The sequence below is a fragment of the Tamandua tetradactyla genome, chromosome 7 (assembly GCF_023851605.1).
Source record: "Tamandua tetradactyla isolate mTamTet1 chromosome 7, mTamTet1.pri, whole genome shotgun sequence".
Taxonomy (NCBI): Eukaryota; Metazoa; Chordata; class Mammalia; order Pilosa; family Myrmecophagidae; genus Tamandua; species Tamandua tetradactyla.
In genome coordinates this window covers 175,051,945-175,077,297 of record NC_135333.1, presented here as the reverse complement: position 1 = coordinate 175,077,297, position 25,353 = coordinate 175,051,945, and the positions used below count along the sequence as shown (strand labels likewise).

General features: G+C 41.6%; 1 protein-coding gene across 1 annotated transcript; it reads right to left on the bottom strand.

The window, feature by feature from the left end:
- Nucleotides 1-367: 367 nt before the first annotated feature.
- Nucleotides 368-25,353, bottom strand: NOPCHAP1 (NOP protein chaperone 1). The gene is made up of 4 exons (XM_077111891.1): nt 25,144-25,353; nt 23,866-23,952; nt 7,005-7,141; nt 368-5,483 (listed from the first exon to the last, which is right to left on the bottom strand). The coding sequence occupies exons 1-4, from the start codon at nt 25,256-25,258 to the stop codon at nt 5,280-5,282; spliced, it is 543 nt and encodes a 180-aa protein (XP_076968006.1). The 5' UTR covers nt 25,259-25,353; the 3' UTR covers nt 368-5,279.

The following is a 25,353-nucleotide window of genomic DNA, read 5'->3' as shown; positions in this document are numbered from 1 at the left end:
TACAAATGTTCTAAAAATGATCATGGTGATGAATACATGTGACGATATTGATTATATAGTTTGGATGGACTGTAAGTGCAAGAAGATATCTCAATAAAAATGTTAAAAAATATATATATACCCAATCCAGTCCTTTCTTCCAAAAACAAAAACCATCCCTTCATGATCCTTTTATGGAATGAGAAATTCCTTCCCGAAAGTCTACTACAGATGGTCCTCCCGCCTCACTGGGAGGGTCTGGGCCACATGCCCATCCCTAACCCAATCACCAACAAGAATTTTACACGGATTTTTTTTTTTAAGAATATAATTTATTACATATTTTACTGTGTTTTGGGGTCTAAGCAATATCAAATTACAGCATGTATTTGTTTTCAACTTTTTTATTGTATAGTATGACATATATACAAAGCAAAGAAATAAAAAAGGAATAGTTTTCAAAGCACTCTTCAACAAGCAGTTACAGGACAGATCCCAGAGTTTGTCATGGGCTACCACATGATCCTCTCATATTCTTCCTTCTGGCTGCTCCAGAATATAGAAGGCTAGAGGGCTTAAATACTTTATCATCACAATCGACTTTTTTTCTTTTTTGTGTGTGAAAAATAGCATATATACAAAAAAGTTATAAATTTCAAAGCACAGCACCACAATTAGCTGTAGAATATATTTCAGACTTTGACATGGGTTACAATTTCACAATTTTAGGTTTTTACTTCTAGCTGCTATAAAATACCGGAGACTAAAAGAGATATAAATTTAATGATTCAGCATTCATATTCATTTGTCAAGTCCTATCTTCTATGTATACTTTCACCATCACCTTTGATCTTTCCATACCTCTCACTGGGGTTGTTTGGGCTATGGCAATTCTAAATTTTTTATATTTTCTGTCACTAATATGGGGTAGGGAGATGGAACTATCTGATGTTCTGGACTTATCTGGACCAGGGACCCATTTGGAGGTTGTAGGTTTCCGGCAAGTTACTCTAGTGCCTGGAACCCTTGTGGAATCTTATAAATTGCCCTAAGTGTTCTTAAGGATTGGCTGGAATGGTCCTGGTTGGAGGTTGGCAGGGTATGACAGGTAGCAAGGTCTACCTGATGCTTGTGTAAGAACAACCTCCAGAGTAGCCTCTTGACTCCATTTGAACTCTGTCATCGATACTCTATTAGTTACACTTCTTTTCCCCCATTTGGTCAGGATGGAATTGTTGATCCCATGGTGCCAGGTCTGGATTCATCCCTGGGAGTCCTCTCCCACGTTGCCAGGGAGACTTTCACCCTAGATGTCATGTCCCATGTAGCGGGGAGGGCAATGATTTCACTTGCAGAGTTGGGCTTAGAGAGACTGAGGCCACATCTGAGCAATAACAGAGGTCCTCCAGAAGTAACTCTTAGGCATATCTGTAGGTAGTCTAAGCTTCTCCACTACCTACATAAGCTTCACAAGAGTAAGCCTCATGATCAAGGGCATGGCCTATTGATCTGGGTGTCCCTAAAGTTTGACACAGTATCAGGGGATTCCCTGAATGTAAGGTTTAATAGTTTTATAGTCTTTCTCCCCTCCCTCAGTGGACTTTGCCAATACTTTTTTATTATCTGCTTAATATACTCTAGGATGTATCTAGGCATTACAATAATCTATACAGGATTAAAGAACCTCTTTCTTATTCTGTGCTTCCTGTGTTTCATTTGTTCAAATGAGCTGTACAGATAGGCTGAAGTAGATGATGCACTACAGAAAACTTCAGTTTCAGATCAAATAAACCTTTCTTCCATTGGTCTCAAAGAGTATGTGTGGTTTTAAAATATACACACAGTCTTCCTTACCCCTAAGTTCTGAATTACTTTAACACCAACCTGTTAGGTTTTGCTCTTATCTCTAAATATCAGGTTACGTATATAAAACAGCCTCTCAAAATCCAGGAATACTAATCACCATTCCGGACTTAATGTGTCTGCTGTAAAAGCTTACAATCTAGGCCCCTGTTTTCTTATAAGCATTTTCCTAAGCTGACCATACCATTGTTGTTTTTTTGTTTCTGGCTTATTTTGTCTCACCAAATGTCCCACATGTTCATTCACATCCTTGCATGCCTCACGACTTTGTCCCTTTTTGTAGCAGCACAACCTTCATTCATAAGTATACACCACGTGTGCCAATCTACTTCTCCGTCAGTGCGTCCTTCAGCCACCTGCATTCATCAGGCACTAGGCATAATGGCCAAAGTCCACAGTCCACCAACATTCTCAATTTTAGATAATTTCATTGTTTTCAAGAGACAGAAAACCAATAAACACACCCTCACTAAAGAGAAAATCTAAACCTCCTCTTAACTCTTGTCCTTACTCTCATTATTTACCTCTGCTGTTGCTGTGGCTGTGCTGATGGTTTCCTTTTGAAACAGCTCATAGCATGCAATAGCAGTTTTTCCCTGCTATTGTACCCTGTTGTACCCTGGACTTAAACACTCTTTATATAAGAATCAAATCTTTGAAATACTTCTTACAAGAACTCACTCCTGCTTCTAGTGTGAGTCAGTGGGTCATGAGGGACACGCTGATCTATACAACCCCTTCAATCTTGTTCACCTTCACTATGGCAGTATTACTTACAGACCCACTAGAGAACCACCTTCGCTCCTATCTATTTCTTTATATCAGAGTTCAGCCTCATTAGCTAACATGAACCATGGATTTTTAATCCAAATTACTTCAACTGGCATGAAGAAAATAAATGGAGCTGTTTTAGAGAAGATTTGTTGTATATTCCACCTGAGTGAAAGGCACTGCAGGAAACACAAATAAAACGAAGACACTTTCTTCTCGACTTTTTAAAACCATAGTAGTGGATACAGGCACAATTATACAAAGTACTCTGCAAGGCAGTTCTTTAGAAGTACCATACATATTTGATGAATATTACAGGGACAGACGACGGATTGAAAATTTTGCCTCAAGGAGCATCACGTGTAATTTTCTGATTTATGACTGTCACAAAGCCATAGAAAAATGGAACCCCACATGTCCAAAGAGAAGGTTTCATCAATCTTAGCAGAAATAGGAGAAATGACAGCTGAGCCATCCGCCAGAGGAGGCACAGAAGTGGACCACCCAAAAGTCCAACAGTGACTGACTTCCTAAGAGACTGCAGTACAAACCGCTAGAAACAGGACACTTTCTACATGAAGGCATTACTGAAACACCTAAACCAGTGTTAAATTTACATACGGATGAGTGGTGGCAACTCTTAAATGAAAACACTGATAATATCTGACACACAGAAAGTGCTAAGTAAGTACCAGCTATTGTTTCACCTGCCAAGTCAGCAGGTAAAACACACCATCTAGGTCTCATCTGCATTTCTTTGATAAATAGGGTTGAAGATATTTTTTTCATGTGAATTTTATTTCTTCATGTCCAACTACTGAGGTATTAGTCCTTTTTTACCAATTTATAAGTGCTGTTTATATACTGATACCCTATATAATGTCGGCTTGTCCTACGCCTTTTAAATTTCTTTGCTACCCACTGGTTTTTCATTTTTAATGTGGTTAAAATTTTATCTTCTTTTTCTTAGTGATGTCAGGCTCTGATTTTATGCTTTCCAAAAAAACCTTTCCTGATTTCATTATTAAATAGTCATCCATATTTTATTATGGAACTCTTATAACTGTTTTTTTTACATTTAAATCTTAGTCCATGTATAATTTATTTTGGCAAATGGTAGTTAGCCAAATAGTTAGCCAGTCCTGATATCACATACTGAATAATTCATCTATTTTACACTTACTTGAAATGACGTCTTTAGCATGTTTCTCTTTAGCATTTATTTTCCTATGTGTCACATCAATGTCCAAAGCACCTGAATTTAGTTGACTCACTTAACTTACAGGAAATCTAGCTACATACACATAAGCTAGTCACGGCAGAAGATAAATAGTAAAATCTTTACACACTAGTAACTATCTCTAGCCTAACCAATTATTCAGTGATAAGTCAGCCATGTCTATATGGGTATTTCAGTGGTTCCTGTGAAGTCACTTCCACAGCCACTGCCTGGAGTGGTCTTCTGCGGTTTAAATGCCCTGCTGCCCACACACCTGCAGACGTGGGTGCCTGCTGTGCCACACGCCACACACCGAAAGGGCAGCTCTTCCCACAGTGAAGCACAATGCCCAGTGGAAGGCGATCTTTCAACATTTACACAACCACTGCCCACAGCTGTGGGGTGCGACGAACCACAGCACGAACCCCTTTAGGGCTGAGAGATTCTCATTGCGGACCTGTTCATTTCGCCCAGGGCAGCTGATGGTTAGTGCTCGTTTCCAGTTTCCAATGAGAAAGGCCAAGCAGACCCTGACAACTCTCCTCATGGTATTTCCAGGGAGCTCAGGCTATCAGGAGAAGGAATAAAGCCCTGGGCTCAAGCAGAGACCCACACACTAGGCAGCAGCTGGATGAGTTCCACAGACTGGAAGGCTGGATGGCGGATAAGATCCCCAACCGTTACCAGGATCAAGGCGGAGGCAGAAGGCAACTGCAGCTTGGCACCACTCTGACCTCTGAAAGGAAAACCAGCCACTGCCCTTCTCTGTACCACACCTCCCCCTTTTCCTGCGCTTCTAGTTTCTGCATTTGATGGGTTTAACTGTGGGCAGCGGTGTGAAACAGTTGTAATAACTCAGATAAAAAGTGTTGCTTTACGAAAAAAGAAAAGAAAACCCACTCCCAACCAGTAAATTCTACATGCATTCAATGGCTGCAGTCACTGGCAATGACCAAACCACACAGCATTGGTTTCCTAGGCTCAAAGTGGAAAGAAATATTGTTTTAAATGTAGGGATATGCCTAAGGATAAATATAAGTAACTTTTTCTTTGCAAAAATATTTTTCCTTAAAAAAAAAAAAAGTCTCCCTCATTGAATGCACTTTGATGGTGACTAAGAAATTTGACTTTATAATAACCTAAAAAAATTTAGGTTTGCTTCATCCAGGAGGACAAGTTAAACAAAAACAGTAAGACGCCAACAAATTCATGCCTCACCATGACAAAGTAAAGCTTTCTAAATGTGAAATCTCTTCAGCATGCAGAGAAGTTAAGTCTATCCCCAGATGATTCCAACTCCTTTAAGCAGCTTTTGTTTCTCTGAGAAACAGATACATCCAGTATGACATAAAAGCACCACAGAGACCTGAAACGTAAAATAACATGAACCCACATTCTTTCTCACAGAATTAGCAAGCATATTATCACCTGTTTCTTTTCAGATAATTTATTCCACTATCTCTTTTTTTTTACTTGCAGGACTGTCCAAAACTTCAATCTTGCCTTTCCCACCTTGGGAATTAGGAAGTTTAATGTTGTTTATGTTGACTTCGTAAGGCAGGCTGTCGTCCTCACCCTCAGACTCTGAGCTCTCCTCTGAACTGTCGTCTTCTTTTGAATCAGACTGACTCATCTCAAATAAGGCGACATCCTGCAAAAGAGTAATGCGCAGGCAATTTATTTCAGTAGCCCCTCGTTAAATTATGATAAAGAACACTGGGAACAAACAACATTCAGCACAAATACTAAAGTGCAAAGGGTAGAAACACTTTTAATACAACACGGCACTTTCGTTCTTTCTGTTGTCAGCGTCCACCAAAATGACTCGCATGTAGTACAAGCCTAAAAAGTCTCCCGTGACCTAATTCTATATATTCTGAACACATTCAACAGCATTCACTCCACAAACTTCAACACGAGCCGAGCACCATACCAGACACTAGAGACTCGACAACATTAGAAACCCTTGCCTTCACGGAACTGACATTTTTGAGCAGTGTTTGGCAAACTTACTGTCTGTAGGCAAAATACAGGCTGTTACCTATTTTTGTTCAGCCTGTGAGCTAAGAACGGTTTTATGTTATTTTAACGGTTGGGAAAAAAAAATCAAGAGAATATCTGAAGGATGTGAAAATTATTCAAATAGTATCCAAAGTAAAGTCTGCAAGTCTTGCTTGTTCATTTACACATTGTCCTCGCTGCTTTCAGGCTGCAGCGGCAGAGGTGCGTGGCTGTGCAACCACATGGCCCCTTACAGAAAACGTGTGCCGACCCTGCTCTAGTGGGGAAAGAGACAGTAAGAGAATCCATAGTAAAACAGTGTCAGTAGTGAAAATAAAGAAAACTAAATGGGGTAATAGCAGGGTCATTAGGGAAGTTCTCTCGATGGGGTGGTAATTGAATAGAGATCAAAGGAGTCAGAGGCAGCCGTCTGGGGACAGCATTCCACAAAGAGGGAAGCCCAGGGAAAGGCTGGACCACGGCAGCTCGAGTGTGTAAGTGCAGGGGCGAAGGGCCTGGCAGGGTCCCACGGGAGACCTGGACTCATCAGAAACGTGCCACACGTACTGGGTGAGCAACAAGCGCGACGGAGGAAGAGGGGAGGGAGGCCTGCTAGATGACCGCAGCAGTCCACGGCAGCTCAGGTCACAGGGGTGGCGGCAAAGGTCGTGTGAAGGGGCTGGGTGTGGGGCATTCCAAAGGCCAATCACCGGATTTGCCGATGAATGTGATATTAGTGTTGACAATGGTGTCAGCCCTTCCAGTTCAAAAACAGATACGAGTATAAACTGAGTGACCGCTTTCACACACGATTTATACACCCTGCCATTCTGTTACACACATCATTTATTTTTGCACACTCAGTGAACCAGATGATCACCTCCTTTGACGCTTGGTTGGAAAAAAGATCCATTAGGACATTAAGCAAATGAATACTACGAGAGAGCAAATGTACTATGTGACTTCAAAAGTTTCCTGTGAGAACTGAACTTCACCTATGAGTACTGACGGACCCGTCAGGCCCTGCTCCACATCACTAAGCACCTAAGGACTGGAAACCTGAGCCGACCTCCAAGAACACCTGGAATTAAATGGAAAAGTTCTCTCTCTTTTTAAGTGAACATGCACACTGACAATCTCCCTTTAGGAAATGAAAGCAAAGCACAGTTACCATTTGTACAATTCTCCCAAGAGTCCCATCAACATTCTCAATATCGAATCGACCAGGTGGTGCAGTTGCCATTTCTCTCCTCAGCTTTTCATTTGCCTGGGCCATCTGTGGAAGAAATGTCCGCACTTGGTCCAACACTAAGAAGAGAAACACAGTATTATTTATGTTAGCATTTGGCCAATCTTCAAATTCTAAAATCCAGGATTTCCTGTAAAATACTTCAGAATTTAGTAATAATCTTTCAAGTCCATTCTGAATTCTTAAAGCAATAGGGCTCCATAACTCAGTAATTCTCTCTCAAATGTTTTATTCAGCTGGCATTTAACAAATCGTACCTGAGTAAGGAGGCAGGAGGCTCAACGGCTAAGTGCAGCAGGCTCTGGGCAGGACGTCGGCCCACTTGATGGAGCCCCAGCTCCACTGCTCATGACCCCGGCTACATGGGCGAGCTCACTAAGGACTGCTGCTCCTGCCTCCCAACACCCGTTTCCTGACTTCTGATTCCATAACCTCACTTTCCTTTTAGGCTCTGTCACTCCTGCATGTTCCAAAACCAGCAGCTCACAGTGACAGTGACCCAGCAAGGGGCTCACAGTGACAGTGACCCAGCGAGGGGCTCACAGTGACAGTGATCCAGCGGCTCACAGTGACAGTGATCCAGTGGCTCACAGTGACAGTGATCCAGTGGCTCACAGTGACAGTGATCCAGTGGAACCAAGACAGCCCCCACCCCAAGCTTTTGCTTTAACCACTGAAACTTCTTTCTGCTGTGGAGTCTAAGCCTGGAGCTGCTGCTAAACTGGCCAAGCCCCACCCTTCAGGTAAGGGCCTGCTCTAGGTTATGACAACATCCAGGAAGCAAAGCTCAGAGATATGAAATTGAGCACCTGGAGGGTTCCTTGTTTTGTTTAATTATTTTCCAATAAAATGAGTCAACCTAATTTCTATTTTTTGTTTACAGCAGTCTGAGCTGAGCCTCAGTCACTTGCAACCAAAGGAGTTCTGACTAATAATACATTTAACACTCTAAACTTCAGTTTACTCACCTGTAAAACAGGGGTGATAACTGCTAGGTAATGTACTAATTACGGAAGAATCAAAGAATGAGTGTATTAACTTTCTTATCTCTCAAGAGACCCAGCACATAGCTATGCAAATAACATGCTCTCAAAACCTGCTAACTAACTAACGCAGGCTACCCAACAGATGACTAAAATGTCCAGAATAAAGAGGAAGAAAGGAAAATGGTGATAAAGGCCAAGCAAATGACCTTGCGTTATAAAATAGGGCTACTGGGAGGATTCAACAAGGATCCCACACTGGCTGGCACAAAGCAGACAGTGAATAAATGTGAGCTCCCACCCTTCCCAGGTACAGAGGGAGGAACTGCAGAGAACAGTTCCCGCATGTTCACACCCATGCTACTGCCAATGCGAGAGCCGGCTCAGACTGCACCGTCTGTCTTGAGCTGGAGAGTCACATGGAACAAGCCCCTGCTGACCTGCACATGGGGCCTGAACCAGGGATCTAAGCAACCAGGTGGTCCCGTGGCACCGCAGGACCAGCGTGGAAGAGTCCACGCTACACCCTGAAGCCGGGCCACTTTTACTACTTTTTGAAAGCACTGGCCATGCACTTGGGGACTCATGTTTTGAGAGCAGAAGAGGTGGTGTATCAAATAAACCTTTTCTTAATCATAAATACAGGAATGTGGCTGTTACATGAGACACCATCTATACCACTCCTGTCCCACGTCTAACCATGCAAAAGCAAACACTGAAATAAATGTCATAAACACAATTTTCAAAAGGCACTTGTGCCAGGACCCTGAGCTCCAGAGGGAAAGCCACAACCACAAGTTCTTGTTTTTGCACCTAGTGTTTCATACCAAATGCGTTTCAGCATGTGACTCTGAGGGCATTCTGATACCACACATGCGATAATCAGAATTTTACCAACCAGACAACAGTCTACTCAGGCAAGTTTATTTCTTTATTCAATTTTTATATCACAGTTAAAATGTTATCTTTTTTGCCCCATTTTTACTGTACTAAAATTGTTATCACCTGGGTCATTTCGATCTCAATTTCAGTGCAATTATTTTCACTCACTGACTAATTTTATGACCATATAAAATACACCATAGTTTTAACCACTGTCAATTTTTTTATGGCCATCATTTTTACCATGTCCAATTTCATAATTTGCAAATTTAAATTCTATCCAGAGGATTTTTCTGACTTTATGTAAAAAGTAAATTTTACTTTAAGATTATTTCTACCAATTCTAATGTATCCTGATCATTTTTTACAGCTTTCAATGTTAATAATAGTAATGCTTTAGGCAATATTTTATCTATAATATGTTTTACCATGTAGTTTTGATGACCATTAATAATATATCTTCCAGGTTAAAATAGATAACATAAAAAATACACAATGGGTCTCACCAATGTCGATTTTCCCCCCGATTATTTATTTATTTATTAAACATAACCACATACAAACATTCTTACCATATGATCATTCTATTCTTGATATATAATCAATAACTCACAATATCATCTCGTAGTTGTATATTCATCATCACGATCACTTCTTAGAATATTTGCATCAATTCAGAAAAAGAAATAAAAAGAAAACAGAAAAAAATTCATACATACCACACCCCTTACCCTCCCTTTCCTTGATCACTAGCATTTCAATCTACTAAATTTATTTTAACATTTGTTCCCCCTATTATTTTTAATCCATATGTTTTACTCATCTGTTGATAAGATAGATAAAAGGAGCATCAGACACAAGGTTTTCACAATCACACAGTCACGTTGCGAAAGCTATATCATTATACAATCACATTCAAGAAACATGGCTACTGGGACACAGCTCTACATTTTCAGGCACTTCCCTCCAGCCTCTCCATTACACCTTGAATAACAAGGTGATATTTACTTAATGCATAAGAATAACCTCCAGGACAAGCTCTCAACTCTGTCTGGAATCTCTCAGCCATTGACACTTTATTTTGTCTCATTTTGTTCTTCCCTTTTTGGTTGAGAAGGTTTTCTCAATCCCTTGATGCTGGGTCTCAGCTCATTCTAGGATTTCAGTCCCACATTGCCAGGAAGGTCCACACCCCTGGGAGTCATGTCTCACATAGAGAGGGGGAGGGCAGTGAGTTTACTTGTCTTGTTGGCTGAGAAAGATAGGCCACATCTGAGCAACAAAAGAGGTTCTCTTGGGGATGACTCTTAGGTCCAATTTTAAGTAGACTTAGCCTATCCATTGCAGGGTTAACTTTCATATGAACAACCCCAAGATCGGGGGTTCAGCCTATACTTTGATTGTCCCCACTGCCTGTGAGAATATCAAGAATTCTCCACTTGGGGAAGTTGAACTTTCTCTCTTTCTCACCATTCTCCCAAGGGGACTTTGCAAATACTTTTTGACTCACTGTTCAAATCACTCTGGGATTTATTGGGGGATCACTCCTGACAAATGTACAGAATCTCATGTCCTACTCAAGGTTCCATGTACTTATGGTGTTCCATTAAGCTATCCACATAAGTTATATTAGGAAATGCACTAGTCAAAACATAAATTTTGTACCAAATAAACATTTTTTTGCTTTAGTCTCACATATAAGTTAAAGTTTTAAAATATTAATTACCATCTATTTTCAACACCCTGCAGCACTGACATTCCTTTGCTCTTCCTCATGCAAAAACATTTTTACATTTGTACATTAGTCACTATCATACACTCTAGGCATTTCTAGATTATACCATCTCAGTCTTTATCATATATCTTTCCTTCTGATTTCATTTGTGCCCCCAGCCCTCCTCCCTCTATCATTCTCACATTCAGCATCATCCAGTGTTCTAACAAAATTGTATTACAGTTACGTAGAATTGTGCCATTTCTGAATTTTTACAATCAGTCCTGTTGTACAATCTGTATCCCTTCAGTTCCAGTTACCCAATATCTTACCCTATTTCTATCTCCTGATGGTCTCTGTTGCCAATGAAATTCTCCAAGTTCATTCACTAATGTCAGTTCATATCAACGAGACCACACAGTATTTGTCCTTTTGTATCTGGCTAATCTCACTCAGCATAATGTCCTCAAGGTCCATTCATGTTGTTACATACTTCATAACTTTATCCCATCATATGTATATACCACAGCTTGTTTAGCTACTCGTCTGTTGATGGACATTTGGGCTGTTTCCATCTCTTTGCAATTGTAAATAACACTGCTATAAACATTGGTGTGCAAATGTCCATTGTGTCTTTGCCCTTATGTCCTCTGAATAGATACCTAGCAATGGTATTGCTGGGTCATATGGCAATTCTATACTTAGCTGCTTGAGGAACCGCCAAACTGCCTTCCACAGCTGTTGTACCATTTGACATTCCCACCAACAGTGGATAAGTGTGCCTCTTTCTCCACATCCTCTTCAGCACTTGTCATTTTCTGTTTTATTGATAATGGCCATTCTGGTGGGTATGAGATGATATTTCATTGTGGTTTTGATTTGCATTTCCCTAATAGCCAGGGAAGTTGAGCATCTTTTCATGTGCCTTTTGTCCATTTGTATTTTCTCTCCTGAGAAGTGTCTGTTCAAGTCTTTCGCCCATTTTGTGATTGGGTTGTCTGTCTTTTTGTTGTTGAGTTGAACAATCTCCTTGTATATTCTGGATACTAGACCTTTATCTGATATATCGTTTCCAAATATTGTCTCCCATTGCATAGGCTGTCTTTTTACTTTCTTGAGAAGTTCTGTGATGCACAAAAGTTTTTAATTTTGAGGAGTTTCCATTTATTTATTTCTTCAATGCTCGTGCTTTGTGTGTGAGGTCTAGAAAACTGCCTCCTATTATAAGATTCATATTTCCCTACATTTCTTCTAAAAGGTTTATGGTCTTAGATCTAATGTTTAGGTCTCTGATCCATTTTGAGTTAATTTTTGTATAGGGTGTGAGACATGGGTCCTCTTTCATTCTTTTGTATGTGGATATCCAGTTCTCTAGGCACCATTTTTTGAAGAGTCCCAGGTGAGTTGGCTTGACTGCTTATCGAAGATCAATTGTCCAAAATGTGAGGATCTATATCTGAATACTTTATTCTATTCCATTGGTCAGTATGTCTATCTTTATGCCAGTACCATGCTGTTTTACCACTGTAGCTTTGTAATACGCCTTAAGGTCAGGAAGCGTGAGACCTCTGACCTCATTTTTCTTTCTCAGGATATTTTTAGCCATTGGGGGCATCCTGCCCTTCCAGATAGATTTGGCTATTGTTTTTTCTATTTCTGAAAAGTACGTTTTTGGGATTTTAATTGGTATTGCATTGAATCTGTAAATCACTTTAGGTAGAACTGACATCTTAACTATATTTAGTCTTCTAGTCCATGACACAATATGCCCTTCCATTTATTTAGGTCTTCTGTGATTTCTTTTAATAATTTCTCATAGTTTTCTTTGTATAGGACTTTTGTATCTTTAGTTGTAAGTAAAGATTGATCTTGTAACCTGCCACTTTGCTGTATTCATTTATTAGCTCTAGTAGTTTTGCTGTGGATTTTTCAGGGTTTTTGGCATATAGTATCATATCGTCTGCAAACAGTGAGTTTTACTTCTTCCTTTCCAATTTTGATGGCTTTTTCTTGTTGTCCGGCGCCGTCTCGCTCAGCTTCTGGTCCCCGGCCGGCGGAGGGAACAGGAGGGAGAGAGAGACAGACGCAGACAAACCGACTCAAGTGACAGACACGGGTTCGAGACACGCTGCAGTTGTGAGCACAGACCTTTACTGGAGCTAAGCTTGCAAGCTCTGTTACAAATTCCGCGCGGGACAGAATACCCCGCGGGGGAACAACCTCTATGCGGCCGTCAGGTACGGCTCCCTATGGGTCGTCTCCCCCCACCCTGTCCGGGTAACCTCTTATATACTGTGCCCAAACCCAATAGGTTAGTGCCACGTATACAGAGGTGATTGGAAGATAGGGTTGGTGGGCGCGTGCGTCATACGCGGAAACAGGATGCGGGTGCCATCTTGACTCACTCGATGGGCGGGGGGGAACTCTAGAGCAGGCCGCAGCGTGTCCACTAGGCCAGACCCGGGAGGCGGCTCTCCACATCTTGTCTAATTGCTCTGGCTAGAACTTCCAACACAATGCTGAATAACAGTGGTGATAGTGGACATCCTTGTCTTGTTCCTGATCTTTGGGAGAAAGTTTTCAGTTTTTCCCCATTAAGGATGATGGTAGCTGTGGGTTTTCGTATATTCCCTTTATTATTTTGAGGAAGTTCCCTTCTATTCCTGTCCTTTGAAGTGTTTTCAGCAAGAAAGGATGTTGAATTTTGTCAAATGCCTTTTATGCATCAATTGAGATGATCATGTGATTTTTCTGCTTTGATTTATTGATATGGTGTATTACATTGATTTTCTTATGTTGAACCATCCTTGCATACCTGGGATGAATCCTACTTGGTCATGGTGTATAATTCTTTTAATGTGCTGCTGGATCCGATTTGCAAGAATTTTGTTGAGGATTTTTGCATCTATATTCATTAGAGATAGGTCTGTAGTTTTCTTTTTTTTGTAATATTTTTGTCTGACTTTGGTATGAAGGTGATGTTGGCTTCGCAGAATGAGTTAGGTAGCCTTCCCTTCTCTTCCATTTTTTTGAAGAGTCTGAGCAGGATTGGTACGAATTCTTTCTTGAATGTTTGGTAGAATTCACATGTGGAGCCATCTGGTCCTGGGCTTTTCTTTTTGGGAAGTGTCTTAGTGACTGATTCAATTTCTTTACTTGTGATTGGTTTGTTGAGGTCATCTGTTTCTTCTTGAGTCAATGTTGGTTGTTCATGCCTTTTTGGAAGTTGTCCATTTCATCTACATTGTCTAGTTTATTAGCAAAAAGTTGTTCATAGTATCCTCTCATTACTTCCTTTATTTCTGTGGGGTCAGGGGTTATGCCTCCTCTTCCATTTCTGATTTTATTTATTTGCATCCTCTCTCTTCTTCTTTTTGTCAACCTCACCAAGGTTGACAAATCTTACTGATTTTCTCATAGAACCAACTTCTGGTTTTGTTGATTTTCTCAATTGTTTTCATCTTCTTAATTTCATTTATTTATGCTCTAATCTTCATTATTTCTTTACCTTCTGCTTGCTTTGGGGTTAGTTTGCTGTTCTTTCTCTAGTTCTTCCAAGTGGACAGTTAAATCCTTGATTTTTGCTCTTTCTTCTTTTTTGATATAGGCATTTAGGGCAATAAATTTCCCTCCTAGCACTGCCTTTGCTGCATCCCATAAATGTTGATATGTTGTGTTTTCATTTTCATTTGCCTTGAGATATTTACTGATTTTTCTTGTAATTTCTTCCATGAGCCACTGGTTGTATAAGAGTGTGCTGCTGAGCCTCTGTATGTTTTGAATTTTGTGACACTCTATTATTGATTTCCAACTTCATTCCTTGATGATCTGAGAGTGTTTTGTATGATTTCAATCTTTTTAAATTTATCAAGACTTGCTTTGTGACCCAGCGTATGGTCTATCCTTGAGAATGATCCATGAGCACTTGAAAAAATGGTGTATCCTGCTGTTGTGGGGTGTAATGTGCTATAAATGTCTGTTAAGTTAGCTCATTTATTGTGTTATTCAAACTCTCTGTTTCTTTATTGATCCTCTGTCTACATGTTCTGTCCATTGATGACAGTGGGGAATTAAGTCTCCAAATATTATGGTAGATGAGTCTATTTCTCTTTTCAGTGTTTACCTCACATATTTTGGAGCATTCTGGCTTGGTGCATAAATATTTGATTGTTATGTCTTCTTGCTGAATTGCTCTTTTTATTAACACATTGTCTCTTTTAACTGTTTTACATTTGAAGTCTAATTTGTTGGATATTAGCATAGCTACTCCTGTTCTTTTCTGATTGTTATTTCCATGAAGTATCTTTTCCCAACCTTTCACTTTCAACCTATGTTTATCCTTGGGTCTAAGATGCATTTCCCATAGACAGCATATAGATGGGTCCTATTTTTTAAACCCTTCTGCCAGTCTATATCTTTTGATTGGGAAGTTTACTCCATTCACTTTTAGTGTTATTACTGTATGGGCAGTACTTTCTTCTACCATTTTGCCTTTTGGATTTTATACGTCATATCTAATTTTTCTTCTTTTTACCTTTACTGATAGTTTTCATTTCTACACTCTTGTCCACACCTCTCTCTCCTGTCTTTTTGTATCTGTCTCTCCTGCCCCCTTTAGTATTTCTTGCAGAGCTGGTCTCTTGGTCACCAATTCTCTTGGTGCTTTTTTTTTTGTCTAAAAATATTTTAATCTCCCCCTCATTTGAAGGACAATTTTGCTGAATAGAGAATTCTTGGTTGGCAGTTTTTCTCTTTTAGTAACTTAAATATATCATCCCACTGTCTTCTCACCTCCATTGTTTCTGCTGAGAAATCTACACATAGTTTTATTGGGCTTCCCTTGTATGTGACAGATGGCTTTTCTCTTGCACCTTTCAAGATTCTCTCTTTTTCTTTGACATCTGACATTCTGATTAGTGTCTTGGAGTATGTCTACTTGGATCTATTCTGTTTGGGGTATGCTGCACTTCTTGGATCTGTAATTTTAAGTCTTTCATAAGAGTTGGGAGATTTTCAGCGATAATTTCCTCCATTAGTTCTCCTACTTTTCTCTTCTCTTCTACTTCTGGGACACCCACCACATGTATATTCCTGTGCTTCATGTTCTCATTCAATTCCCTGAGTCCCTGCTCATATTTTTTCATTCTTTTCCCTATATTTTCTTTTGCTTGTCAGATTTCAGATGTTCCATCCTCCAGCTCAATAATCCCACCTTCTGCCTCTTAAAACCTAACATTATACGTTTCCATTGTTTTTTCATCTCTTCTACTGTGCCTTTCATTCCCATAAGTTGTTTGTTATTTAGACTTTCGATTTCTTCTTTTTGTTCATTCCCTGCCTTCTTTATATCCTTCCTCAATTCATTGATTTGATTTTTGATGAGGTTTTCCATATCTGTTCAAACATTCTGAATTAACTGTTTCAATTCCTGTATCTCATTTGAATTGTTGGTTTGTTCCTTTGACTGGGCCATATCTTCAATTTTCCTAGTATGAGTCGTTATTTTTTGTTGGCATTTATGCATTTAATTACCTTAATTAGTTTATTCTGGAGACACAGAGAGCAATGTACCAACTTAAGCTCTTGATTGGCAAACCTGAGGAACGGGAGTCCTGCTCTGAAGTTTCTACAGCTTGACTACTCTTTAGGTACAGCTGCAGGGCTTCTCAGTCTCCAACTGCCCCGGGCATGGGCAGAATTGAACTTGTTTAAGTCCTATGAGCCTCCTCCTTTCCTTCAGGGCCCAGACTTTTTCAAATCCAAAAAAACCTCTGTTTCTTTTTTCTTTTTCAGTCAGCCCTGCCCCCTCTTCACCAGGGCAAAACCCAGAAACTTCCACTTTTAATCGAGGTTCAGCTGAGCTGGGGATCTATTTTTAGTAGTCAAAATTTGTTAATTAATTCCACAATTGGAGCTTGATTGCGCTCAGCCCCTGCTGCTGGTAAAGTTTCTTTCCTTTCCCCTCTGGGAAGTAGCCTGTGGGGGAGGGGCACTGGCCCTTGGAGAACTCATGGTTCTGGGTGGGTTTGCAACTAGCCCTGCTTGTCCAGATTGGGGTACACTGTGTGTCCAGTCACTAACGTGGCCCCAGCAGTTGTTCCATACTGTTCCTGGCTATTAACTAGCTGCTCTGGAGGATGAACTAAATCCCACACCTTGCTAAGCCACCATCCTGGTCCCCAGGAATCTAGAAAGCCTATCAATGTTGAATTTAACTTATGAAAATTCAACTATATAGGCTGTCATGGGCAGGTTCATGTATCAACTTGGCCATTGGTGGCACCTGTTTGTCTGGTTGGGCAAGTGCTGGCCTGTCTGTTGCAATGAGGACATTTCATAGAATTAAATTATGATCACGTAGGCTACATCCAGAGCTGATTCCATTTGTAATCAGGAAAGGGGGGTGTCTTTAATGAGTGAGGCTTAATCTAATCACTGGAAGCCTTTTAAGGAGGATTTAGAAGAGACAGGCTCTTCCTGCTTTGGCTGGCGAGCCTCTCCTGTAGAGTTCATCCAGGCCCTCCATCGGAATCATCGGCTTCACAGCCTGCCCTATGGATTTTGGACTCTATGTTCCCATGGTTACGTGAGACACTTTTATAAATTTTATGTTTATGAACATTTCCTGTGATTCTGTTTCTCTAGAGAACCCTAATTAATACATAGGCTTAGCAAAAAAGAGGCAGAAATAATAATTTTCTAGCCACATTTTACCCTCCCAAATGAAGACACCTAGAAAACTGGACAAAAGACATGAAACGACGGCTTCTGGACACAACACCAGGGAGCCCACCAGTGCCTCATAAGGGGAAAGGAACAAATGTGGCAAACCCCCCAGTTGTGCTTAAGGCAGGGACCCGAGGCTGGAGGTCTCTAGCTGAGGAGACAGATGTCAAGCTTTGGAAAGTTAAGGTAGCTATAATTTTCAGAGTGAATACTGGGAAGGAGCCTGGAGAGAGGCCTCCTCAAGCCTTGGCCGGCCTGACCTACAGAGCACGTGAGGAACTTACCCAAGTGGAGAAAGAACCTCCTGAAACCAACAGGCAAACAATCTGGCCCGCACAGGGTGGGGGTGGCCTGTACCCCCACTAGAGAGCCATCAGGCGGACCTGAGAGGGACATGCCTTAGCGGCAGAGGCCAGATCAACCCCAAGCAGCAGGGTGGCCTGGACCGAGGCCAGCAACATGACAATAAGCCTTAAGGGATCGAACAGATTCCTAGTAATTTAACTGATCCCAGAACAAAGACTCATGAATTTTTTTTTTTCTTTAGCACGGGCAGGCACCGGGAATTAGACCTGGGTCTGGGTCTCTGGAATGGAAGAGACTCATGAATTTTAATGAAATAAACCCAGCACACATCACAAAAGTCACTATGTCTGGCATCCAATAAAAGATTACCAAGCACACAAAAAAGCCAGTAAATATGATCATATGGAGGAGAAAAAACAACAGAAATAGATTCAGGACAAATACATGACAAAATTAATAAGAATGTTAGGACAGCTCTTATAAATATACTCTATATGCCCAAGAAAGCAGAGGAAAGGATGACTGTGACAAAGAAAGAGATGATAGAGAAAAGAAATGATAGACAAAATAAAAAAAACACTAAAACCAAACTTCTAGAGACAGACACTGCAACAGTTGACAAGTGAAATCACTAGACAGGGTTAACTGAATAGACACTTTCTGAAGGAAAATCAGTATAACGTACCAACAGAAACTAGCAAAACAAAATTTTTGAATAAACCCATCAAGACATATGGAACAATTATCGGTCAATCTAACATATATGTAACTGCAGTCCAGAGAGAGAAGACAGAGGACAGAAACAAAATTTGACAGAAAAATTTTTAAAGCAGCCAAAGGAAAGACATTCTATACAGTGCAACATGTATTAGAAAGACAGCAGACTTCTCATCAGAAAGCATGCAAGCCAGAAAATAATACATCATCTTGAAAACATTCAGAAGATAATCTGTCAATCTACAATTCTACCCTCAGCAAAAATATCTTTCAATAAAAAAAGATAAAAGACTTTTCAGACAAATGTCTAACCAAAGGCTTGTACAAATGCCCATAGCAATTTATTCATAATAGCCAAAAAGTCTTACGTAAATTACACTTCAGTAAAACTCTAAAGGTGACAAAACAAAACTCAGTGGGGGAATAATCTTTTACCTATTATGATCAGATGGCCTGACAGACTTCCTCTTTCAGTCAAGACCAGATTTATCTTCCTGTCTGAAACTACAAAATCAGGGGGTGGGAAAGGGATGACATGATTTTCAGACATTAGACACCACAAAGCACAGTGATCCGAGAGGATAAATATAAAGGATGTCAGCCTCACGTTTGCTCCCTGCTTGCTGTCTGCAGAGTTCCCTGGCCATGACATAGGGAGGGGAAACTGAGGTAGAGCTCAGCAGTCTCCGTGAGTGGGGCAGACAGGACTGGGAATCTAGGGAAGTACACTGACCAGAGGGCTCAGGGGCGGTGGAGGGAGCTTCCCAGAGAGACTCTCAGGACACGCAAAGGCCCCACAAGTCTCCAGCTAAGTCCTGATCACACATGCAAGGAGGTTACTCACCACCAGGGAGGAACCATTCCAGGGAGCAGTGAGAACAGTCCCTGGAACTCACTAAGGTCCAGAACAGTTCGTGTTCACACCAAAAATGTGTAGTTCACGTGATGCTAGGTGGAGTGTTCAGAAAGGTATGCCTCAGTGTTGACAATGCTTAATGCTAGGAGCTCTGGTCCCACCTGACAATGCCTGACTGAAAGGGTCAAGGTTTCCAAGTAACTTAACTGCAACCAGAACAAAGTTAAAAAATATTTGAATTAAAAAAATATCCAGCATCCAACAAGGTGAAATTCACAATGTCTGCCTGACAAACAATACAAAATTACAAGGCATGCAAAGCAGCAGGAAAATTCAACCCATAATGATGAGAAAAATCAAAAGAAACAGACCCAGAAATGTCCTCAATGACAGAATGAGTAGATTTGGACATTGAAGCTGTTATTATATGTACATTCCATGTGGTCAGGAAGGAGAGGAAACACTGAGCATGTTGAACACAGGAATGAGGACGGGCCACGGTGGCTCAGTGGCAGAGTTCTCGCCAGCCACGCCGGAGACCTGGGTTCAATTCCCTGTGCCTGCCCATGTTTAACAAAAATAAACACACAGGAATGGGAGATAGGAAAAAGAACCAACTGAACATCTAGAGATGAAACTATAATATCTGACATGAAAAATACACTGGATAGGATTAAAATCAGATTAGTCAATACATAAGATTCGTAATAGAAATGATCCAAAATGAAACCAAGAAGAAAAAGGACTGAAGAAAAAATAGAACTGCCCATCAGTGAGTTGTGGGATAACTCCCAGTGGCAAAATCACGTGTTAACTGGAGTTTCTGAGGAAAAGGAGAAAGAGGTGGACAGAAAACACATGGAAGAAACAACGGCCATTTCCGAACCTGATGAACACGACAAACTCAGAGACCCAGGAAGTTCAATGACCCCAACGTCGACAATCACAAAGAGAACGACACTGAGACCCAGCGCCGTCAAACTGGTAAAACCCTGGAATACCGAGAAAACTCTCAAAACAGCGAGAAGAAAAAAGAAACACTTAGCTCAACAAAGATATGGATGACAGCAAACTTTCATTAGAAACAACGCAAGTTCTCCTCCGAGTTCTCATGTTCTCAGCTTACAGATGCAGTAACCTTATGCATCATTTACACCGTCACCGAATTCTTACCTCTTTTATAAAATCATTCATTTATATAACTTTATAAAATTGAAAAATGCAACTGCATTATACATCATTTTCCAAAAGCTTTTTAAATTCATTTATCATGGACATAGTTGATATCTCTCTAGATGTAACTAACTCAGTTTTTAAAAAGCTGTATAGACTTCTAATGCACGAATACCACAATTAAATAACAATTCCTCTCCATAACTGTTAAAATAAAACCATAGGAAAGTTTTTTTTCAAGCAAGAATAAATTTGTATTTGTAGTGTTAGTTGGTTAGTCATGGGTTAGTTGGACCCATGATTCTAACAACCCTTTCACACATGCTCGCCTTCAGTACGGTAATATTATTTTCACACATGCTCACCTTCAGTACAGTGATATTACTCTCACACACACTTGCCTTTAGTACAGTAATATGACTCTCACACACACTCGCCTTTAATATGGTAATATTACTCTCACACACGCTCACCTTCAGTATGGTAATATTACTCTCACACATGCTCACCTTTAATATGGTAATATTACTCTCACACATGCTCGCCTTCAGTACGGTGATATTACTCTCACACACGCTTGCCTTCAGTATGGTAATATTACTCTCACACATGCTCACCTTTAATATGGTAATATTACTCTCACGCATGCTCGCCTTCAGTATGGTAATATTATTCTCACACATGCTCGCCTTCAGTACGGTGATATTACTCTCACACACGCTCGCCTTCAGTATGGTAATAATACTCTCACACACGCCCGCCTTTAATATGGTAATATTACTCTCACACATGCTCGCCTTCAGTACGGTGATGTTACTCTCACACATGCTCGCCTTCAGTACAGTAATATTACTCTCACACATGCTCGCCTTCAGTACGGTGATATTACTCACACATGCTCGCCTTCAGTACTGTGATATTACTCTCACACATGCTCGCCTTCAGTACTATGATATTACTCTCACACATGCTCGCCTTCAGTACGGTAATATTACTCTCACACATGCTCGCCTTCAGTACGGTGATATTACTCTCACACATGCTCGCCTTCAGTACAGTGATATTACTCTCACACATGCTCGCCTTCAGTACAGTGAAATTACTCTCACACATGCTCACCTTCAGTATGGTAATATTACTCTCACACACGCTCGCCTTCAGTATGGTAATATTATTCTCACACATGCTCGCCTTCAGTATGGTAATATTACTCTCACACACGCTCGCCTTCAGTATGGTAATATTACTCTCACACATGCTCGCCTTCAGTATGGTAATATTATTCTCACACATGCTCGCCTTCAGTAGGGTGATATTACTCTCACACACACTTGCCTTCAGTACAGTAATATTACTCTCACACACGCTCACCTTTAATATGGTAATATTACTCTCACACATGCTCGCCTTCAGTACGGTGATATTACTCTCACACATGCTCTCCTTCAGTACAGTGATGTTACTCTCACACATGCTCGCCTTCGGTACGGTGATATTACTCTCACACATGCTCGCCTTCAGTACGGTGATATTACTCTCACACATGCTCGCCTTTAGTACGGTGATATTACTCTCACACATGCTCGCCTTCGGTACGGTAATATTACTCTCACACATGCTCGCCTTCAGTACGGTAATATTACTCTCACACATGCTTGCCTTCACTACGGTAATATTACTCTCACACATGCTCGCCTTCAGTATGGCAATATTACTCTCACACATGCTCGCCTTCACTACAGTAATATTACTCACACATATGCTCACCTTCAGTACGGCAGTATTACTCTCAGACACTCGCCTTCAGTACGGTAATGTTACTCTCACACACGCTCGCCTTCAGCATGGTAATATTACTCTCACACATGTTCGCCTTCAGTATGGTACTATTACTTTCACAGAGAGCCTGAGATGGGTGAACAGTTAGCTAACGAGGCTGGACCTAATAGTAACGGAATAGATAGAAGTGAAGGCAGTTCACTACGGAGTTGATAGGAAAGTTTTAAAAATAAGTTAAATTTAATTCTCGTCAGACATAGGAGATGGATTCAAGGAGTGTCAGTTATGAAGAGAGGAAATAATGTTACAAGACTGGACACCATCTGATTTTTCTGGTAAATTTCATACTCTGAAACATCAAATTAATTTAACACATAAAAATGAAGGAATCTAAAATTTTTAAAAGTTAAAGAGTTCCTTCACCTTTATTTATATGTTAACTCTTTTTATTTATTTTAGTTGAAAAACCAAAACAACATACAAACACGAACATTCTTAACAATCAAACTTTGCACACATGGTGTACAATCAATGGCTCACAATGTCATCACACGGTAGCATTGAATTCTTATCTTTCTTCTTTCTTTTTATAATGGTAACATAAATATGACATGAAATTTCCCATTTTAACCACTTTTAACTGCACAATTCAGTGATATTAATTTATTGTACAATATTGGGCTATCATTGTCATCTTTCATTATGACAATTTTTTTTTATCATGAAAACAGAAACTCTTTACCCTCTTAAGCAAAAACTCCCATTCTCCCTTTCCCCTGGCCTCTGGTAACCTCTAATCTTCTGTTACTATGAATGTACTTATTTTAGATATTTCATATTATTGCAGTCATATGAAATGCAGCCTTTTGTGTCTGGCTTATTTCATTTAGCATAATGTTTTCAAGGTTCATCCACGTTGTATCAGAACTATTTCGCCTTATGGCTGAAGAACATCCCAGTGTATGAATGGGCCACATTTTGCTTATCCATTTATCTTTGATGGATATTGGCTATTGTCAATAATGCTGCTATGAATATTGGTTTACAGAGATTTGAGTTCCTGCTTTCGATTCTTTAGGGGTATATACCTAAGAGTGGGTTTATTCTTTTTTTTCTAACATTAAGATTATAGAGACACTGAGTATCACATGAATGCAATGGAAGCACAATCTGAGTGAGGCTCGTATCAGCAATATTACAGAGTAAATAATAAAGAGAATTGACCCCGTTATATTGTGTTAAAAATAATATTTACTATTTAAGTAATTGTCTCCAATTTAATAGAATGTGGCGGTACTTTTTCACCAAAAAATGTGTGAAATTAAATTTGTGTGTATTAAATTTGGGGCGCAGTAACTTCCTCTGAATAATAATAATAATCGTTTTTTACTTCCAAAAATTCACCCTGAAAGGAGTTTTTCAGGGAAAAACTACCCTCTTAAGGCAAGGCAATGATGTAATGAGTTCTACTCTTATACTGATCTTACAACCTAAATCCCAATTACGTAAGAGTTGCTCAAACTCTGTGGCTTGATACCTGACCATGAAGGCAGGAGTTGTTTCATCAAGTAAAGAATTAATTAGGCAAAATTTGGTATTGGAGAGGGCTCTTGAGAAAAAGAAAGAGCAGGGGGAGAGGGTACTTACAGGGACTCCTCTCTACCCGAACTGTTTGAAGAGTGGAGTTCTTTTCGGAACTGGGCCTGGAGTTGATGAGCAGCCTGTCCAATATGCCTGAAAAACACACACACAATTACTATGGCATAAAATACACAGGGCCTCCCAGCAAACCTGCCGCAACCACTCAAGTCTTGATTGTTCTGCAGTCCCTAAAGATGTTTCTTTTTAAAAAAAAGCACACCAAATTCCATTATGAATTGCTCATCATTTTAGCTCCTCATAGGTATCCACCTCCTCTTTCTTTCGCTTCATCCATCTCTGTAACCCCAAAGCCAAGTAATAAATGCACAACTAAACTGCATCTTTCTAGGTCAGGAATCCAGCAGCAGAACCACGTGGGTCTGCAATAAAGGAACCGAGAAAGCAGCGAGGATTGGACAGTGGGTAAGTGAAGCCAGCAAGGGCTGCCGGCTGGGCTGCAGTGGGAAATGCCCTAACCTCCCCGAGCATTAGCTCCCTCATCTGCAATGCGCCCGCAGCTCCCTTTTAGAGACGCACAGCCTGGACAAAGAAGCCCCTGGGGGGCTGCCCTTTCGCCCCACCACCTTTTCAGCCTCGGCTCTCATCACTCCTCAACTCGACCCAATCCCCAGCCCTCAGAGGCCGGCTCCCCCCATCCGGATCCCGTCACAGCCGACAGCAGAGTCCGCACATCGGACGCCGGCGGGTGCCTCCCGCTTACCCCTCGCAACCGGGCGCGCCGGGGGCGCGGACTCCCCCGTGCCGCCTCCCGGCTGTGACCCCGACATGTCACCTGCCTCGGTTTCCTCCTCCCCAAGCCGGAGACGAAGCAGACGCCACTTCACAGGCTTGCTGCGAGCCCGGGGTCGGCAAGTTCTGACTCACCGTGCGCATCACACAAAAGCTCTTCCCTTCTTCTCGGGCCCGGGGCGCTCCGGGCTCTCAGAACTGACCACACCGAGCCTGTGTCCAGCTCCTTCCCGCTCCTGCCGCCGGGAAGGCACCACCCCGCCCCTCGCTCCCGCCCGGGAGAACCGAGGCCCGGACCACCGCCCCAGGCCCCCGCCGCGGCCCAGCTTCTCCACGCCCTCAGGCTTCCCGGACCCTCGGCCGGGTCCCCGGACCTCAAGACCCACGTCGGCCTCTACAGAAGGGTGACGGCCGCCAGGCCCCCGCGGCCCCCTGCAGTCCCCCCACGGCCCCCTGCAGTCCCCCGCGGCCCCAGCAGTCCCCCCGCGGTCCCCTGCAGCCCCCCCACGGGCCCCGCCGCCGCCCGCCCGGCACCTGCGCCGCTGCCACTCCCGGCCGCCAGCAGCTCCTTAGACACCGAGACCCGGGCACAACCCCGGGAGGGGGGCGGGCAACTCGGCACGCGCTGGTTCCCACCGCACAGCTCCATGCTCCCGCGAGCCTCCCGCGCCCGCCTCTGAGGCCCGGATGCGGAAAGAGCCGAGAGCTGGGGACCTGGCGAGGGCCGCGATAGGCGAGAGCGCG